This window comes from Lepus europaeus, chromosome 2 (assembly GCF_033115175.1).
Source record: "Lepus europaeus isolate LE1 chromosome 2, mLepTim1.pri, whole genome shotgun sequence".
In the NCBI taxonomy this organism is placed as follows: Eukaryota; Metazoa; Chordata; class Mammalia; order Lagomorpha; family Leporidae; genus Lepus; species Lepus europaeus.
The window spans coordinates 120,838,443-120,860,067 of NC_084828.1; the positions used below are offsets into that span (position 1 = coordinate 120,838,443).

Sequence of the window (21,625 nt, forward strand, 5' to 3'; positions counted from 1 at the left end):
TGCTGGCATCCATATGGGCACCGGCTTGTGTCCCAGCTGCTCCACTTCAAATCCAGCTCCCTGCTATGTGCCTGGGAAAGCGGTAGAAGATGGCTCAACTGTTTGGACCATTGTCACCTGTGTGGGAGACCCAGATGAAGCTTCCGGCTTCTGGCTTTGGCCTGGCCTAGACCTGGCTATTGTGGCCATCTGGGGAGTAAACCACTGGATGGAAGATCTTCGTCTACCCCTCTCTATAACTATTCTCAAAAATAAATCTTAAAAAAAAAAGACTCAACATTATTTTCAAAAGAAATAAACTGTATAATTAAAAGAGCCTCCCCACCCACCTACAATTAGATGTTAGCTAAAACTGCTGTATTTTACATTATTATACTTAAGGATCTAGCATGATAGAAACTTCCTTCTGCATCTCATGTTGGGAAAAAATGTTAGTGATATATTTGATCATATTAAAATTCTGCAGCAAGTTTACTGTTCTAGTAGGTTATACTGTAACTGATACTTGCCTCTGAGGGGAACATGGACCTGTGCTATGAACTGCACTTGACTTCTGGCAAATAATGAAGGGGGGAGGGACACAGGGTGTGTTTAGCGTTCTGTGGACAGACAAGCATATACTTGTCATTTGATTTCCTGACCTCACCCATGTAACTAAAGCTATTTTTAGCTGGGCCTGTTATTACCAGACAATTACCATATAAAACATTCCCAAAATATATTTACTTATTTTAAAAAGCAAGCAAAGAATTAACAGATACTGTAGCAATTTTTAAAAGCTCAAAAAACTTTTCTTAGGAAAACTTCATACTTCTCATTACTGAAAGAGCCAAGCTTAGAAAGCTATGTTCAACATTCTGGCAACTACTTATAACAAGAGGAGCTGTCGATACATGTTGACAATCTTAAAAAATGCTTCATACAGAAAGTCTGCCTAGCAATTCACTACAGAATAGAATGTTTCAACTGCATAATAACAACATGTATTTTTTCCCTGTTAGAATATATTAACGAATACAAGGTGGGAAAAACAGAAAGAACAGCTCTCCTAGCTCAATGCACTTGATTCTGTGCATTCAGTTTCTTGTCTGTGTTATGGCAATGGCCACAGAGTGTGGAATTTGGCCACTCCTCAAGAGTGATCTTTCTCCCAGCTAGAAAAATGGTCCAATTGTTGGTCAACAAAAGAGCACCCCCTCCTTACCTTTTTATAATTCCCCTGCATATCCAATGGGGATTCTTGACTGATGATGTCATCCATTCCATCACTGTCCAAATTCATCCTTTAACTCTTTAGAATTTCACTTAAATAACCTCCCATGAATTCTGATGGGCTGATGTGCCAACTGCCCAGGGTCCTGGTTACTGCTCATAACGACATGGAGAGGCAGCTAAGAGTCTGTGTCTGGCCGTGAGCCTAATTGCCCCCTCTGTCCCACAGATCCCACCCGGCCTCTCTGGTCTGGCCTTGCTCTGGCGCTGGGCAGCTGCGTTCTCAGCTCCTGACGCTGGCTCTGCTTGTGGAGAGCCCAGCCGTCCACCATCTGCTGTCACCTTCCCCTGAGTGATCCTGCCCAGATTCCTCCCCACAGCACCTTTCCTGTTTCCAATAAAGGAAAAGAGAGGCACTCAGCTTCATCCAGCTGAGCCGACTGCCCAGCGGAGGGCTGAGTGTGGACTGGAGCTCTGTGAGGACAACCAGCAATCTTGCTTGGATCCAGGGATGGACTGTGTGAGATAAAAATAGGCGCAAAAGCTCCCAGCCTCGCTGACTTCTCCAGTGAGCTAAAGGCCGGGTATCCCAGAATGAAGGAAGCAGCAGACAGGCTGACCCATAAGACACACGCTATGATTTTTTTTTTCTCCTTCTTTTCTCCATAACTGATCATCTCTTACTCTTAAAATCAAACGTAAAAGTGCACCTTCTGGAAAGACTCCAGCTTGAGACTGACATTGATTTCCTGCCCAAAGAAGGACCCTTCTGCCCCGGGAGCGGTGCTTTGTTCTCCGAATATAGGCAAGAGAAAAAGAGCCATCAACTTTTCTTTAAAATCCAGCCAGCGGCAGGGTTGCTCACAAAGTAGACATTCTCGGCCGCTCCCACACCCCTCCCCAGGCTTTCTGGGTTTGTTTATAGGCTTTACATCCAGCGAGGGGAACGGCCTGCAGCTGGAGGATGTTTTGGTGCAAGAAGCAGACAAACAAGTACATCCTCAGACACACGCTGGTCAGAACTGAGGTCCTACTGCCACCAACTAAAACATCCACTGGCTGTGTTACTGTCTGCAGAGGCGACCAGAAGAGCATTCAAAGACAAGGACAGTGCGACTCTGACATGCTTAGGCAGGAAGCAGGAGGTATGCCAGTCAGCAGGTGTTCCCGCGTGCATTCCTGAGCACCTGCAACAGTGCTCAGGACCAGCGCTCAAAGGGCACCTGGACGCCAACGGGACGCTCACCTCCAGTGGTCTGTTTAGTTCACTCCTCACTCTCATTTTCTCTGCAAACCCTGATCCAAATCCAATCCCTTCAACTCGGTTCCTAAGGGAAAGCACTGCGTGTTTGTCAGACATGATGGTGACCAGGACCTGGAGAGCAACTCTTGCATATGGGCAGGGCTTCTCCCCTGTCTTACTCCCCTCCACTCCCCAGGACCCTCTCTCTAGATGGGGGTCCCACTTTCTGCATGCAGGAGGCATAGAACACTTTCTGAGGTGGTAAAGCAACATTGGCCAATGGGAGCTGCCCCAGGGCAGCGTTTACAACTGCAGAATTCACCAAAGCTTTAAGGTGAAGATCAAGTTCAAGGTACATCCATCTTTCCTCACTTTAGACTCTTGTCTTCAATTCCACCTGGGGTGATATTAATATCCCTGCTTTCAATAAAAACTCAATGTGTGTATGTAATACATACATATGAAGTGAATATGGCAAAATGTTAAAACTTTTTAAAGCTAAGTGTGCTCACTGAATTCTTCTTTATATTGTCTTTATTATTTGAAGAATTTTAAAATAAAAATTTAAAAAGAAAGGCCCACAAAAACCAAAATAATAATAATAAAGCTTTAGGGGCTTCAAAAAGTGTGTGGAAAATGGAACTAAAAGATTGGTTTATTTTGGTGCAAAATATTGTGAAGTCCACACCTCCATGAGGTCTTCAGAAAGTTCCCCAAAATGTGGATTATGGTAAGATGATGCATGACTGCAAACATTTTTTCACCTTAATGACCTTTAATTCTATTTTCCCACAGACTTTTTGAAATATCCTTGTAGGTTCTACTTTGAAGGACCCTGTGTACATTAAATCCTGCCAGAGCAGGTTAGGTAAAATGAAGGAAGTACTCACCTTCTGACATGATGTCTGATAGCACTGTAACAACAGCCACTCTTTATTGAGGGGTGGGAAGTGCCAGTACTTCCACATGTCTTTAACAGGCCCAATAACCACTAGAAATAGACGCTATCAGTTGCATTTTGGAGCTGAGCAAGAGAACCCAGTGTGGTTAAGTGACTGCGCACAGTGTGTTAGTCAATGCAAGCCTGGGCCCTCTAAATGCACATGCAGGACCACGCCCAGCTGATTCCCTTTGAAGAAACAATTACACACAGTCAAATAAGTACATGTAGCTTTCAAAAATTAGAGTTCAATACACAGCTAGCCAGTAGCGTTCCCATGTAAGAATATTAACACTGAAGTACTTTCTAAACCACACATCTGGAACACCCAGCACCCAAGGTCACATATGCCCAGCTGCTCACGCCTCAAGCAACGAAAGGACAGCGCCTACACTGCTGCTTTCCAATTTACCACGGTGTTGTCAGTGCCACTGCGGCTTCTTTCCCACACCATTATTGTTTTAGGCTTTCTAAGGGGATGGGAATTTGCGTTTATTCATCTCGCTTACCCCAAACATCTAGATAACTGTGTCATTCACGGTAAGTGGACAATGAAGAGTTACTGAATAACCATGTGACTGAGGAGAAATCAATGTGTTGTTCAGAATGCTTCCTCAAAGGGTTGGCGTTGTGTCATAGTGGGTTAAGTGGTAGCCTGCAGCACCGGCATCCTGTATGGATGCTGGTTCGAGTCCTGGCTGCCCCACTTCTGATCTAGCTCCCCAAGAATGCCTGGGAAAGCAGCAAAACTGACCAGAGTGCTTGCGCCCCTGCACCCAAGTGGGAGGGCCAGATAGAGTTCCAGGCTCCTGGCCCAGCCCTGGCTGTTTTAGCCATTTGGGGAGTGAACCAGCAGATGGAAGATCAATCTTTCTCTCTAACTCTGCCTTATCAAATAAGTGAATGAATCTTTTTTTTTTAAGAGAAAGATACAATTAGTAAATTAGCATAAGATCCCTCGTGTGTGAGGTTTTGGATGCTTCAAATAAAATAAGATAAAATGCTTCCTTGAGAGGCTGGCATGGTGGCGTAGCGGGTAAAGCTGCCGCCTGCAGTGCTGGCATCCCATATGGGGTGCTGGTTCGAGTCCCAGCTACTCCACTTCCAATCCAGCTCTCAGCTACGGCCTGGGAAAGCAGTAGAAGATGGCCCAAGTCCTTGGGCCCCTGCACCTGCATGGGAGACCTGGAGGAGGCTCCTGGCTCCTGGCTTCAGATTGGCACAGCTCCAGCCATTGCAGCCAACTGGGGAGTAAACCAGCAGATGGAAGACCTCTTTCTGCTTCTCCTATTCTCTCTGTGTAATTCTGACTTTTAAGTAAATGAATGATTCTTTAAAAAAAAAATGCTTCCTTGAAATGCTGTCCAGAACAGAAAAAGTTAATAGTTTTCATCTGTGCTTTCCAGCCGACCTCTTCTATGAAACCCACATGTGTTCTAAAGGTAAAAATGGGTCTGCTCTGGTGGAAAGGGGGTGCCAGGCTTTAGCTGGATGCCCCATCCACCTATTATCCCAGCCCCCAGGCCAGCCCCCTGGGAAATAAAGCGCCAAGAACATAATTGGCTCTTCTATTTTGCTCTGCTCCCGGCACCACGGCTGCACTGGTTTCCAGACCCTGGTTCACTCTACCTAGGGTTCAGCGACTACATAATTCCCAGTCTCAACCCTGGTCAGCATCGTAGTCCACTTAACAACCTATAATCAAGAGCAAACATGGATGAAATGATGAATTTAGAAATTACAAGGCTCAGTAAGATACATAATTCTGTAAGCCTAGTTAATACCATCATTTTACTTCAACTTTAACTGGGCAGTCTTAAATATGCAGTTAAAATGAGAAAAACTAAACTCTCATTATTAATTATGTGTATGTTTATACATATAGAAACTCACATATGTACTAATATATTAACTATATGCATAGCTGTATGTATCTACATACATACATTACTAACATTTTATCTTTTGGAGAACATAGCTCAAAGTCCAAGACAGAAACTTTGCAACCAAACAAGAATGACAAGAATTAGGACTAAAAGACCATTTCAGTCCCCTGCCCCACCTCCTTCTTTATCATAAAGGATTCTCTCCTAAGTACTACATACACATAGACAGGCAATAGGACCTCTTCTGAAATGTGATTCGAGAGCTTGCAGGGCAGCTCCCAGTACAGGTGAAATGGCTTTGCATCACACCCAGAGAAGAGCTGAGCACAGAGAGCTGCTCACTGCCTGTCCATATGGAACAGTACCACTGCTCCGTGGGTGGCCAGGCCAGTTGGAAATAGCTGATGATTTCCTATCTGGGACACAGGGCTCATCTTCCAGAATCTCTCGAGTTCGGCCACTCAAAGTGTGTTCCCCTACTAGAGCAATGGAACAGAAATGCAAGTCCCCAGGTCCCATCCCAAACCCCCCAAGTAAGAAATTACGCTTCCGGAAAAGAGAGCTCGAGGATTTTCTTAGTGCATCTTAACTTTTAGAAGTACTGTTCTAGAATTTGAAGGAAAACAAAAAATCATTGTAAGCCCCCGTCCTTCTATTTCCAACCATCTTTCCAGGCAGCCTGGCAAGGCTCTGCCTTTAGATACTTGGGACCAACATTGTAATTAATTGCACTTCTACAAGGTCCAAATGAAAGCAAGAAAGCTAAAATATAAACCAACCAAACACCACTTCGGGAGATACTCGGGCTGAATGCAAGGTCTGGCGGTTTGGCAGAAGCTTTGCAAACGAGGGCTAACAGCCACGCACGCCCTTCCCACTGGAATTTTCTCCTATTCCTCCTCTGCTGCTGCCTGCTCTAAAAGGAACTGTCCAGGAGTAAGACAGCCCTGACGCTGATGCTCTCCCTTAGAAAATGTACTCAAAGCCACTTAGAATCCCTGAGGTTGAAAGGTCCTCTTCCCTCCCCCAACCCTGAAATTCAAGCACTAGAATGGAGCTTCGCTTCCTGTGCAGCCAGGATCAGCACTGCAAGGCACACGGCTCACGTGAGCTAATGCTTTTACATGATCATTATCGGCCACTGCTGGAAATTATTGACTCTGTGCACACTGACCACATTAATGGGAAATCATTTATGCATTGTCAAAAGATTTTCCTATTCATACATGGAAACGTTCTTGCATCCTGATTAACCCTTCAGTCTCCCACTCCCTCCTCTTCACCCTGGACATCCATATTCTGTATATTAGATTTATCATCTCTTCTCAAATAATTTTTCTTCGGTGTAAAGTGTATCTAAATTTGGTTTGCTTTTCAATGAAGGTATTTTGATAGCTAGAAAAGCCATGTAACTATGCAGGCAATCTTTTATTTGTTGCCTTTATTTAATGGAATGCTGCATTTTTGAGCAAGGAAAAGTATTTTATTTGTAAGGCAGAAAGAAAGAATGCTTCCATCCGCTGGTTTACTTGGCAAATGCCCACGATGGCCAGGGGGCAGAAGCTGGCAGCTAGGAACTCAATCCAGGTCACCCACGTGGGTGGCAGGAACCCAGTTATTTGAGCCATCACCCACTGTCTCCTGGAGTTTGCATTAGCAAGAAGCTGGAGTCAGGGGCCAGAAGTGGGAATTGAAATCAGGCACTTTCAAATGGGATGTGGACATTTTTCCTAGTAGGCCAAACGCCTGCCCCACGCAGGCGATTTCTAAATGGACTTTCCGTGCGAGTTAAAAGATATCAAAATAATAGCATTTGGAGTATAGGGTGGGGAAGGTGGCAGTGCTGGCAGTAGACAGAGTTTCAAGTGTTTTTCAAAAGGTTCAGCCCTATGGTTTTAACTCCTTCCAGCAAACTAGAACCCTGAGTACACAAACTCAACCATGGCCACTTTGATGGCCATGGTCTTGATTCCAAGTGGGACTTACATTCATGTCCTTGTCTTGTTTCTCTGTGGGTTCTTCCCCTGTTCACAGCTCTCCGACACTGTCACTATGCCTCTCTGAGGTTGTTTTCTTTTGAATTCAAGTTGTTTTGTCAAACTATTTTCTATCAGTAGCTTCTGATGCTTCTGTTGCACAAAGGAATACTAAGTTTACCAAGATTTCAAATTTCCCCTTGGTATAGAGAAATAAAAAATGGGATATGGCTCAACAGGGTATGGTTCTATTAATATTGAGCTTCTGTGTGTGAAACTGTGATGAGTTACCCAGATTATCCATATGTATATTTACATATACACATACATACACAAACGTGGGGTTTCTATTCTTCAAAAAACCATCAATGCAGTTTTGTGTGCCGCAGAGAAAAGCCCATGTTCTTACCACCCCTCACACTACTGACCTTCCCAAGAGAAAATACTAGACCTGTGGCTTAAAATGTATCTTACCTATTTATTTCTTAAAACCACTTGAAGTATGAATCAGAAAGTTTGAGGCCTCAAGCCATTCTTTAACTAGGAATGATGTGCTTGTACCAAATTTCTATTTCATATCATGCCCACACTGAGACTTTGTTGAAAATTTGTTTTTCCCCATCTGTAGCACTTATTACCATGATCCTTTTGTGCTAAAACACATAAATCAGATTTTCAGATATCGTGGTTGAGAACAAATACAGATGAATTTATATTCAGAATTAGCTTCTTTATTTTTAAGGTTACCGTCTCCTTATTAAAAAAAAAACAAAGACACAATTTCAACAGAGCAGAACACAACTATACTTTAATCAAGCCAAACAATGACGATGAAGTACTCTGCAGAACTATCAACCAAGGGGGAAAACAATCACTATAGAACAACACACAAACTTGTTTCAGTGAACTTGTATTTAAAAGCCTGTATCAAATAATGCACTAAAATGCTTTGAAATTCTCCTTCCATTTCAATACATTTTTTCCTGCTGTGGGTGAAACCAGGCTTAAATTGGGTGGAATCTTAAATGAACTCAAATTTGATACCTTGTTTTCTCATTCACAGGAAGAAGGGATCTGGAAATGAGCCCTCCCTTGGCCTGATGTCAACAGGGATATTTCCTTTCCTTTGTTAACCATTAAATGGGCCTTTCCAATCTGGGCACGCAGGGCTGTTTACCTCCTTCTCCAGCAAGAACTTTCAAAATATCTTGATGTACTACTTCAACTGATACAGCCCCCAGTTTTATCATTTGAGTACTGGGTATGACACTTCCCATTGGCCTGAAATATTTTACCCCAGAAAAATCTGGTGTTCTACAAGGCAAGGAAATGATCCCTTTCCATGGCAAAAGGATGAATTAAAACTTGGCAGCATTCAATCTATCAAGAAAGGCATCCTGGGGATGCATACAGGTGTTTTGCGTAAGGGCTTGGGGATAGACCACAAAGTCCACCTTGGGAAAGTTCTCTGGGGGAGAAAGCAGGCAGGGAGTGCTTTTCTTCATGTGCCACGTCACGGACAATGCACTCAGTCTCTTATTCTGTGAGTCCCCCATTCTGGCACATGGGATGTGTGAGGGGCTGGCAGCTGGCCAAGAGACCCCGACACCAACTCCCTGTTGCAGTGCACAGCTCCAAGCTTCTCTCTGCGGCTGTGAAGGGAAACCTGATCCTGGGGATTCAGCACCAGCTGCAGGAAATGCAATTCAACCCCGCAAATGTGTACTGGACACACACCCTGAGGACGTGCGTATGGCACAGGCCGTGTTGATTCCAATAAGGTCCTTGCCTTCCAGAAGCCTAGTGTTTCTCCTGTGGGAAACACAGCTCCACGTAAATTGCTGTAAATGGGTTCCAGAGAAAACACAAAGCGCATCGGGAAGGAGACAGTTTGACTGGCGGATGAGAGAGGAAAAATCTCCTGAAGGAGGTGGCATTGGAGCCTGGGAAGCTGCAGGAGCCTGTGACAGGTGACAGCAGGTGGAGTGCGGGTGGGAGGCGTCTCAGCAAAGGAAAAGAGCTGATGGCAGTGCCAGGGCAGGCGTGTTGGACCTGCAGGGAGCAGCATTGCTGTCCAGGGTTCAGATTTCTGTTAAGCCTTGAATGCTGTGCAAATGGGGTCTGGAATTTACCCTCAGGAGCCCGAGGCGGCAGGAAAGATTGTCATCACCAGGTGTGCATTTGAAGAAGGGACTCTCCATGCTCCCAAGGGAGGGACAAGCGGAGAGTCATTCACACACTGGACCTCCATTCCCACAATAACTAAGAATGAGAGGATGTGATCTGTGTCTGAGGCAGTACTAGGCGCAGGGAGGGGACGGCCAAAGGGGATCAAAGTATTCTGCTGTTTTTAAACATGCACATCGTTCCCAAACTCAACTGCAAGAAAACGCGGACATTATCTACGAGCTCTGAAGCAGAATGGACCTTGTGACCTAAAGTTGTGCTCACAAGTTAATTTCTTTAGGCTGCCTGTTAGAGACCATTTGGAAGAATTTGGCCTCTTCCAGGCTGCCAGGCTTGAAGCTGTGGGCAGGGTTCTTTCCTGAAGAGACTGGCTTCCTCCCAAGACTGAGAAATGGAGGTCGACAGCTCAATCTTTGAACCGGGCTACGAGAGAATGGCAACCCATGCCTTGGCCACCTCCTCGCTGGAGTAAACTCCGGGAGGGAGAAGGGACACACAGGCCACAGAGGGCTTTGAAGACCAAAGCCACCACAAGAAACTGCAATTCCCCTCTGTTTACTCCTTGGCCTATGTTGTTCAAAGCACAGAGCACCCAAACATTTGCTCATGCAGGGTAGTCCAGGCTCCTGGTAGCTACCAAACTCAACAACAATGATCTCTTTGGAAAAGCAATATACAAGAATCAATTGTATTTCTATGCATTAGCCACCAGCAGTTGGGGATGAGCAATCCTCCTGGAAACACTGATGGGCTGAGGGGAACAGAGGACAGGAGGGGCGTGGCTCTGAATCCCCTCATAGCCAGCTGACTGGTGCCCCCAGAAACATGGCCTCTGCCAGGGGATCTGCCCCCTCTCAGGCCAGGTGTCAACTGGGAAAACCCCATTTCACAGATGAGAAGGCTAACAAGAAACAAGGGGATGATGTGACCCACAGACAATGAAAACAGAGCAGGTTCACGGTCGGCGGAGGGCAGAGAAGGGGCTGAAAGTCGTAATTCAAGAAGCCCCAGTGCTACAACTGTGAGGGATGCCATGCCCTTTTTCTTAGTCATTTTATACACAGTAGCTTGCCCACCCATACAAAGAACAAAGATAAAAATCCCCATTGTCAGCCTGCGCCGCGGCTCAACAGGCTAATCCTCCACCTAGCAGTGTGGCACACCGGGTTCTAGTCCCAGTCGGGGCACCGGATTCTGTCCCGGTTGCCCCTCTTCCAGGCCAGCTCTCTGCTATGGCCCGGGAGTGCAGTGGAGGATGGCCCTACACCCGCATGGGAGACCAGGAGAAGCACCTGGCTCCTGCCTTTGGATCAGCGTGGTGCGCTGTCCGCAGCGCGCTGTCCGCGGCGGCCACTGGAGGGTGAACCAATGGCAAAAGGAAGACCTTTCTCTCTGTCTCACTCTCTCACTGTCCACTCTGTCAAAAAAAAAAAAAAAATCCCCATTGTCATGGTGCTTACACAGAGTAGGGAGACAGAAAATAGGGCACATAAATAAGTGAAATATGTACTGTGATTGATAGTGGTAAGTGCTAGATATAGAAAGAAATGAGGGGGGAGACACGTAGCCCAACCGTTCCACAGTGGAAGACCTGTGTTCCATATGGGCTCTGACTTCCAATTCTGGCTTCCTGCTGATGGGTACCCAGGGAAGCACCAGGTGATGGCTCAAATATTTGGGTCCCTGCCACTCACATGGGAGACCTGGATTGAGTTCTGGGCTCCTGACTTTGGCCTGGCCTGGCCCATCCCTAGCTGCTGCAGGCTTTGGGGAAATGAACTAGATGATAGGAGCTCTGTCTGTCTCTCTGTCTCTCAAGCAAAAAAATCAGGAAAGCATACTAGAAATATTGGGCCAGAAAGAACTGGGGAGACAGAAGTTCACGGAGTAAGTCAGAGAAGGTCTCCTCAGGATGTGGCATTTGAGCAAGGTGTGAGGAGAGGGACTGAGGGCCCTGGGGCTTGGTGGGTAAAACGCAGGATGCCTACAGGAGTGTGGATTCCAAAATGTAAGCAAAGAACAATTTTTTGGTGCGAGTACATCCCAAACACTAAGCATTATTTGCTAAATCTGGCAACCCTACATGGGGGTGGGAAGGTGGGGGTGGGAAGGTATAGCGAACCCACACAGACAGGAGGACCAAGTGCAGGGTGGCCCAGCGTGGTGGGAGGGGAATGAAGGAACAGGGGAAAGGTGTCCAAGAGGAAACAGGAGCCAGCTGTGGCCCTGGAGAATGCGGGTAACTTTTGAAAAAAAAAATCTCACCTGTGGGAACTGGTCTGATTTGAGTTTTAAAAGCTCATTCTGCAGAGACTATGGGTAGGGCAGGGGCAGGTAAACCAGTTAGAAGGCCATTATTGTACCGGCGCCGCGGCTCACTAGGCTAATCCTCCGTCTGCGGTGCTGGCACCCCGGGTTCTAGTCCCGGCTGGGGTGCCGGTTCTGTCCCGGTTGTTCCTTTTCCAGTCCAGCTCTCTGCTGTGGCCCGGGAAGGCAGCGGTGGATGGCCCAAGTGCTTGGGCCCCTGTGTCCGCATGGGAGACCAGGAGGAAGCACCTAGCTCCTGACTTTGGATTGGCGCATCGAGCGGCCACAACACGCTGGCTGTAGCGGCCACTTGGAGGGTGAACCAACAGAAAAAGGAAGACCTTTCTCTCTGTCTCTCTCTCTTTCTCACTAACTCTGCCTGTCAAAAAAAAAAAAAAAAGCCACTATCACTATAATGACGATGATGAGAATAGTAATAAATACATCTATACGCATGCACTAGAATGTGCATGGAATTTTGGAAGGAATGGCTCCTGAAGCCCCAACCATGAACTCCCCATTTAAAACTCTTGGCATGTATAATCTATGGGGGAGGGGAAGATAGGGGAAGGAATCAGCCGTCCAAATACATGCTGTGGATTCACCAAAAAATACTAACCTAAGGAATCTGCTGTGACCACTGCATTAGCATGTTTAAGAAAAAAAAAAAAAGAAGCCCTCATTAAAAAAAATGGGGGTAGGGAGTTCTGTAAAACATCAAACTGTGGCTATCACTAGAGATTAAGGCAACATCAATCTAAGGCCTTAAAGAAGCCACAGCTTCAGAATCCAATCTCACCTGGTGCCTGCTGGGTTCTAAAACTAAGGTTCCTAAGGAGGATTAAGATTTGACTGCAAGGTTAATGTTTCTGTTCCTGCTAAGCTGTGTATAAAAGAAGAGCACTTTAAAAAAAAAAAAAAAAAAAACCACCATACATGGGGTAGTTCTACTAGAAAACCCCATGGAGATGCAGAATCTATTAACTATTATTAGCCACCGAATACATTTAATTTTATTGTGGAAATAGGCAATAAATACTTCAAAACTATTAAACACACAAGCCACTGTTATATATTGCAGCTCATATAAAACAGAATCAATTTGTCATCCTTTGCAAGAAGCCGTAGGCTAACATAACCCCTCCTTGCAAGAAGCTGCTGCTATTTGACCAATTCTTCAGCCTACAGAAACAGTAATTTCCCATTCAACAGAATGCTTATGAGACAGGAGACAGTCTCACAGTATCTTACCCTTTAAAATATAAACTACACAGTTTCTTAGCGAGGCAGACGGAAAATAATTCTAATTATTACAGCCATGCGATCACCTGGAACCACACCACTCGTGGATCAGGCCCTACAGGGGTGCTTGCCATCCCCGGCCCTGAGCTCTCTGGTACGTGGAAGTGATGCTTTGCTTGCTCTCCCAGCCTCTCTGACCTCCTTCTCATGGAAGGAATTCCTGTGCAGCACACATCTCAATATTTAGACTCTGTGGACCTAAATATGCTAAAACATGAAAATACTACAAAACACGCCTACCCTGATAAAATTCCAAGTATTACATAGAGGAAACGTGTCCAGGTATATTTTCACAGGCACACTTGACTTAGCTGGGAAACCACTGCCTTCAGTCTCCTGAAATGCACGACTCTGCCTGAATACATTTAGCACTGTGCAATCTGACCTTCGGAGAAACACCTGCTAGTCGCAGGTAACGGACCTCACACAAGGAAGAGGCATCCTTAAGTCAGAGAACTGGAGAGCTTCTAAACTCAGTGGGTTGAGTAACATCCCAATACTAACTATCCAGATGGGGACTGGCCATGCCTGCTGTGGCAAACAGGGCTTTCTCTTAGGATGCTCTTGCTGTCTGTTTACATCCAGGCTCTTTTCAACGCTGTCTCAGTAGCTCAAGTCCTAGGAAGGAGTTCTTCAACACTCAGGAATTGATCAGTGTTGAATTCATACCTCTACATAGCAAATTAGCACACAGCTGAGAACATTCATTAAAATTTTCCTATTTGGAGTTTTAAATGCATATTGGTACCAAATTCTTACTCACTAACCATTTAAAACAGCATAGTAGTAAAAATAACTTTGGAAAGAGGAGTACAACTTTAAATATCAAGTGCATGCCGGTTGATTTTTGAAAATTTCTAGGACCATCAATTATGACTTCCGACTTACACACTATTCTTAGACAATCCTGCAAACTGGATGTAAAACAACTCACTTCCTGTGCAATGACAAAAACAAAAAAATCACACTGAATGTTACCAATGTGAAATTCTGATCGGATTGCCCTCTGAATCCCCTTACATTCAATTACAGTTCAAAGCAGTTCCTCTTATTTGCACAGACATACAAAATGTGCAAAGCACAGCTCACCAGCCAGGATTTCACAGATGCTTTAAAGGCCAAGGAAGCAGTGCTTTCTGGCCCATTGCTCCCCAGAAAACCTAATTACAATTCAGATACTGTATGTGATGAAGGCCGGAGCTGAGCGGAGGAAGGCAAAATCCCTTGCAAATCCGGGAAGAGGCAACCTGCTGCGTTGGAAGAGGAAGGCCTCCTCTCCCAGAGGATGCCGGCCTCAAAATCAGGCTTTAAAACCTACCTGATACGAGCAGTTCTCCTGATGTACCATCTCAGTGCATCCTAGGGCGCAGACCCCAAAGCAGGACTGCTCAGCGAGGCTGCGAAGGGAAAGCTCCGAGCATCCACGCGCGGGCGGCGGAGAGAACGCCCTGGAAAGGCAGGGGCTCCCCGCAGATTAAAATGGATGCTGTTTCGCTGATCAACCTGCGCAGTGGCACTGCCTGTGCCGGGAGGCGCGCCGCGCCGCTCCCCGCCTAGCCAGGCAGCGAGGCCGGCTTCCGCGACGGGGAGCGCGGCCGGCGGGGGGAGGGGGCGCAGCGCCCGCACAATCAGCCAATTATATTATGGGCACAAAGAGAAGGATCAGTCTGGGGCTGGTGTGACCTTCTGGTGCTTTATGAAGGCAGTTAACTGATGTGGAAACATTCTCGTCCTCATTAAAGAGAAAAAGGCCAGCAAGGGAGAGGGAAAGGGACAGGCACAAATCAATGTTGCAGTTGAACATTTCTAACCTCCGGCATCATCTTCGTGCCCATGGAGGCCGGTTGGTTGGTGCTTATTAAAAAAAAAAAAAAAAAAAAGGCTTGAAAGAGCATTTCAGAACTTTGAACGTGCTACAGGGAAAACACTCCATTCTGAATACCCACACTGAGAGGATGTCTTCCATGCTAGGTTTTCAAGGGGCTGTCAAGTTTGTAACCTAAAGGAGTGTCTTCCCTCTTTAAAAACATATTATTTGGTAATACTTTAATTCCCCACTAACAAGTATCTCGGGTTCTTTGCTTATTTTTAAGTTAGACATAAGATGAAATAATTATTACTGTAATTTTTGTAGGGAGAACACATATTACAATATTTAAGTTAGTATAATTTATTCATTTCATGGAAACTAAACTCTTATAAGTTTATTTTGAAAGTGTGGCTTTGTGGGGCTGGCACTGTGGTACAGTGGGTTAAACTGTTGCCTGCAGCACAGTCATCCCATATGAGTGCCAGTTCAAGTCCTGGCTCAGTCCCAGCCGTTGCAGTCATTTGGGGAGTGAACCAGTAGATAGAAGATCTCACACTCTCTTTCTCTTCCTCTAACTCACCTTTTAAGTAAATACATAAATCTTTTTTACAAAAAAAAAGTGTGGCTTTGTACATATATATGATCCATGCTGCAATGTGAATATATACACACTCCCACTGCAGCACACATGACCCCTGAATCAGACCATCCCACCCAAGAGACAGCAATGGAAATGGCCCTGCATAGAACAAGCAGAGGCAATGCACGCTGGATCATCCAGAATTCTGAGAAATCACTGGGCCCAACCTCTTAGCAGCTTCTGGGACCTTCCAGGTAGGACTTCAGGATATATCAAAAGCAGCAAGCAGGTCTGTAAACGCTTCAAGGCAACTTAATGACTGAAAATTAAGAAAAATAGAAAACCCAGTAAAGTAAAATTTCTTCATCTATATTCCTCGCTTGCCACAAGCAATTCATTGTGTTTTTTCTTAATAAAATGATTCTAATACAAAAATGGCACTCCCTAAAAACCTGCCTGAATTTAATCAAATTTCCTTAAAAATGAGAAGGAATATTATTTTAATATCTCCCTATCACCCTTATCAAAACTTTCCCTTCTCGTCAGTAACCACAGAGTCTTTGTTATGCTACTGAGATGCCTGGCAAGAGTTCTCACATGAAGCACTCTTTTAATGAAAGGTGAGAGTTCATGCTTGGAATATTTGGTAATTTATTTTAAAAAATGTATTTGAGAAGCAGAGAGAGAGACAGAGACAGAGACAGAGACAGAGAGGGAGCCCAGTCCACCAGCTCATTCCCCAAATGCCTGCAAGGGCTGGGGTTGAAGCTGAGAGCTGCTGTGAACACAACCCCCAAGTTTCCCATGTGAGTGGCTGGGTCCCAATCACTTGAGCCATCACAGCTGCCTCCCACGGTCTGCGTTAGCAGAAAGCTGGAACCAGGAGCCAGAGCCAGGAATTGAACCCAGGTGCTCTAACGTGGGACTCAGGCATTTCACGCACCAGGCTGAATGACCACATCTGCTAATGTGTTTTAAATTTTACAACAACATCTCTGTTATTTGGAAAGAAAAATGCCTATTTTTATAAATTTCTTTTAAGATTCATTTATTTGAGAGGCAGAGTCACAGACAGAGGGGAGAGACAGAGACAGAGGTCTTCCATCCATTGGTTTATTCCCCAAATGGCTGCAACACCTGGAGCTGGGCTGATCCAAAGCCAGGCGCCAGGAGCTTCTTCCAAGTCCCCCACAGGCATGAAGGGACCCAAACACTTGAGCCATCTTCCATTGCTCTCCCAGGCCATCAGCAGGGAGCTGGATTGGAGGCGGAGCAGCCAGGACATGAACCGATGCCCATATGGGATGCTGACGCTGCAGGCGAAGGCTGCTTAACTCACTATGTCACAGCAGTGGCCCTTATAAATATTATTATTATTTTTTTTTGACAGGCAGAGTGGATAGTGAGAGAGAGAGACAGAGATAAAGGTCTTCCTTTTTGCCGTTGGTTCACCCTCCAATGGCCGCTGCAGCCGGCGCATCTCGCTGATCCGAAGCCAGGAGCCAGGTGCTTCTCCTGGTCTCCCATGCGGGTGCAGGGTCCAAGCACTTGGGCCATCCTCCACTGCACTCCTGGGCCACAGCAGAGAGCTGGCCTGGAAGAGGGGCAACCGGGATAGAATCCGATGCCCCAACCGGGACTAGAACCCGGTGTGCTGGCGCCGCAAGGCGGAGGATTAGCCTGTTAAGCCACGGCGCCGGCCTTTATAAATATTCTTAATTTTTGCTATTTGAGATTCAATCAGGAGAAAAGTCTGCTCCTTTAATTCAGCTCCACTGACACACTCATATGCACACTCATTCAGCCTTCTTAGGAGAATGAAAAGGCGGCAGGGCAGGCTTAACCCTCAGTGTTCTCACAGACTCCTATTTCAGCACTAGGTTCAAAGGAGAACTCTGGGGATGGCTCTTGCAGAGGGGCAAGGCCCTGCAGGGCTCTGCTACAGCAGAGGTGGGCCAGGAAGCACGAGCAGGGCTTTCCAGGCCTGCGCTGAGGTCAGAAGCACACGGAAAGCCTGATGAATGATTCACAAGTCTTGGAAGGCAGAATCTCCTTCAGGAGGAAAGAAGGCAGTAACTTCTCAGGGAAAGGCAACAATCAATACCCTCGCCCATCCCACACTCCATCTTGCCATTGGGTAATCCACACCTTACAGACACAGAGCCCTCTATGCAGAGGCCTTGCCATCCGGCCACCAAAGGAAGGTGCTGGAATCCTAAGTATCAGCAAGGAAAGGTAGGCCAAAGAAAAAGTTCCTTTTGCAAGGCAGCTGATAAGATGAAATGAAAACCTTGGGCTTAATGCAGAAGGCATTCTCCCAGCTTGCCATGACAGAAGAGCTCTCACTTCAAAGGCTGTCTGAGCTGGCTCAAATTCCTGCTCTCACCATCTATGACCTTACGACTCAGAATAGGCATCCAAGCTGCACAAAGTTTACAAAGCTACTTTCTGAACTCTGTTCTCTTCCCAAAACTGAAGGCTCTGGGATATATTACATAAGCTCCTAAAGACATTTATCATGTGTTGTTATAAAAAAAAAAAAAAGTCTAAACATGATTCTACTGTTCACAGTTGCAGTTCCATAAATAGTGGAAGTGATTCAGAGGTGGCTCTGGGGAGAACAGATTTCTGACAATTGTATCCCAAATCCTGTCAAAAAACCTTCCCAAGTGGTATAAACAAGGAGAAAAAAGGAATATATCAAGCGGGCTTCTCTTTATAGCCATTTATTGGAAAGGACTTTGTGTTATCATTTGAATTATGATTTGCTAGCACAAAAAACTTTGAACAGCAACCAGTTGTTCCAAGAAACACTCAGGCTAGAATAACTTACCAAACGGCAGTCCCATTTGTTACTTCTGACTGAGAAATATTGATGAACTTGTTATTTTTCATCACAGTCTAGCAGCATAATTCCTTTTACTTCTCAAATCCTCAGAGCTCCTCTTCTCATTAAAAGCACTGAGTTTCAGATTTCGATGGGACCTCAGGAATCACTTGGTCCAATGCTGTTAAATTCCAGATATGGAAACTGAGGCCCAAGACAGTTGTGACATGCCCAGCAACAAACAAGACATCAAAGTAAATAGAACAAAGAACCAAAAATGACTTCCTGGACTGGCACCAGGTGAGAATGCACCAGAGAGAGCTGTCTACCCTCAGAATTCCCAGGTTGAAATGCTGTGAGGAGGTGGAACCTGCAAGCTTGGACCACAGAGGCAGAGCCCTCACGCGCGAGATGCACATCCCCACCAAAGAGGCCCCCGTGGCTGCCTTGCTGCTTCCGCCAGGGGAGGGCACAGTGAAATGATGCCACCCACAAATCAGGGGACACGACCTTACCTGACCCTGAATCTGCTGGCGCCTTGGTCTTAGACTTCCCTGCCTCCAGAACTGTGAGAAGTACGTTTCTGTTACTCGTTAAGTGACCCGGTTTACTGTATTTTGTTATATAACTGCCCAAGACAAATGCTAAAGGAAGACCCACCAGACATAGAGAAATAAACTCCCTTTGTTTGAGCCAAAGCAGTTTGGCCTTAAAATCAAAATCTATCAAGAAATAAGAGCAAAGTTGCAGTGCAGTTTTACTTAAATCCAGACCCAAGGCATATTTTAAAGAGAAAAAAAAAACAACTCAAGTATTTCCTGATTAAAATATTGTTCCTGCTTCTGCCGTCATACAAACCATTGTGCCACTAAATACAGATTTCGAGGAGACCTCAAGAGATCATTTAATCCTACACTGTCACTTTCCAGATGGAGAAACTGAGGCCCCAGAAAACTGTGACATGACCAATAACAAGCACAAAGCATTCAAGTAAGAAAAAGCTGTAGCAATTAGTAGCAACAGGAGGAAGACATTGGGGGACAATAAACACAGTGGTAAGAAAATACACCCATGGGCCATCTGAGGTAGTTTCCAAAGTTAATTACTGGGATCAAGGACTGATCTGAAAAGGGTAGAGGAAATTCTCTGGCATCAGTTGGTTTATGTATATTTGTCAAAAGTCACTGCATAAAACATTTAAGATTTGTGCATTTCACTGTCTGTTATAAAATTTATATAATATTAAAATTTATGTCTGAAGAATAAATTGCATCTGGAAAATAATACAGAGCTTGATACCAAATTTTAAAGTCTAGTTTATGATATGCAGGCTAAAGAATTTAAGGGGACAATTACTGATGTTGGCAACTTACTTTGAAATGCATCAAATAATGAGAGGAATTGATGGATGGGTAGAGGGACAGATCAATGGATAGTTGTGACAAAGAAAGTTTAGAAAAAAAGAACCTCAGCTGTAGGAGCTGGTATCAATGGGCATTCATGAAAAAATTCCCACTGGAAAACGTTTACAGTGCAATGTTGGGAAAAAGGAAGTACTGGGGCGGGGGAAGCTGGACAGGAAGTCGCTGTCTTAGGCAGTAAACTTTAAGCTTTTCTTTGGCAAACTGGGGAAAGTAGACAGGTATTTCACACAGCTTTAACTTGTGCTTCTTTACAAGGTAAAAGAAAAAAGGAACTGTGGGGAAAATGGATCCTGTGGCTACAAGGGGAAACCAAGTCTGTAAATGTCCCACCTGAAGAACTGCTATCGCTGTTGTTGCCACCAACCCAAGCAGAAGCATCAATGAAAACAAACCTTTGAACATGCTTCAGTTTATGAAAGTGCTTTCCTCAACATCTCCCTTGATTCTTATAACCTTGCAGTTGAAACAAATGCCTACTATGTGCCATGTGAATCAGTGTTTCTGCCCTCGACGAGTTTGGTAAGGGATGCTGGTGACACACAAATGACTGTGTATGATGAAGAATGACTTCAGTATCTCCAAAGAGACTTTTGCTCACTACGAATTCAAGAGAGGAAGCTAGGGTGAACCAAGAGATTGCAACAATTGTGTTCATTGGGTTATTAATTCCTTTAATGTCTCTCTTTTCAAGATATAGATCAATGTAGGCTTCCTTAGAACTTGAATATTGATTGATTTTCCTTGGTGCTGAAATAGCACTATCGGGTATAGAACAGGCTCTCAATAGAAAACATATTTCATTGAGCTCATATATTAGTAGGCTTTTAGTAAATATTTTTTAAATGAATGCATAAATGAGTATAAATGAGTAGACCTTCGGAGAATTACCTCATCTCTCTTCCACTCAGTTTTCTCATTTATAAATTACAGATGTTTATTCCCTGCCCACTGGGTTGATAAAAGGGTGAAATTACAGTAGCCTGTAGAAATACCTGGTAGGGACACAGAAAAGGAACAGAATGAAATGATAAGCTTTCAAGGAACAGAGGCCAGAAGGATAGAGGTGGGAATGGGAATGGAAGGGGGAGATGGATGGATGCATTCCAGACACTGCAAAAGAATAATGGGTAGCACTCGGGCAGTGATCCGACATTGGGGGCTGAACGGGACAGGAACTGGAGTGAAATTTGCGCTGTGAAAAGAAACACAGGTGATGGGAGAACAAACTAATTCTTGGGAGTTGGGGTGCAGGAAGGAGGTTTTTTTTTTTTTCTTCTGCTTTTTACCCACCAAGTTTTCAGTCAAAGGTACAAAAGACAATTGAAGCTCAAGAATGAAGTCAGGCCGTCAGAATTGGGTGAGCTGTTGCAGGAAGAAGCTAACTGAAGCTGTGGAAGTGAATTTGGAAGGGAGAGACTGTAAGAGAAGCAAAGCATCAATCTGGTCCTAATCCTCATATGGCAAAGGGCCATTAAGGCTGCTGACCGGCTGATTCTGCGAGATGAAAAGCAAGTGGGTTACCCAAGTGAGGCACTGTGATCATCCCAAGGACCCTTACCAGATAGAAGAGCAAGGCACCAGAGGAAGAACCAGAGAGGGTAGTATGAGGAGGACTCGGACCAACATCATTAGCTTTGGAGACAGAGGAAGAGGCTCCCTGGCCTGGAGGTGGGCTGCCTCTAGAAGAAGGAAATGGACTCTCCCTAGAGACACCAGAAGAAATGCAGCTGCAGCCCGGTGACTTCAGCCTTCTGAGAACACTTGGGACCTTTGAACTCTGGGGTTGTAGTCCAATAAATGTGTGATGTAAGCCACTACATTTGTGATGATTTGTGCCAGTGGAAATAGAAAACTAACACTTGAGTGACAGCCCACATTTAGAGGGCAAGAAGATACAGCAGAGGTATGATCAACAAGGGGAGCGCAAGATG

The 21,625-nt window shown here is 45.2% G+C and overlaps 1 protein-coding gene across 4 annotated transcripts in view; it reads right to left on the reverse strand.

Annotated features, from left to right (window-relative positions):
• SCHIP1 (schwannomin interacting protein 1) overlaps positions 1 to 21,625 on the reverse strand; it is a 140,462-nt gene that overhangs the window by 44,614 nt on the left and 74,223 nt on the right. The window contains exon 1 of one of the 4 annotated variants that reach the window (XM_062212488.1): positions 1,205 to 1,612. The exons of the other annotated variants lie outside the window; for them this stretch is intronic. Coding sequence (XP_062068472.1) covers positions 1,205 to 1,282 — 78 coding nt within the window. The 5' untranslated portion in view covers positions 1,283 to 1,612. Of the gene's footprint in view, positions 1 to 1,204; positions 1,613 to 21,625 lie in introns of those variants that run through there. 4 annotated transcript variants of the gene reach the window in all.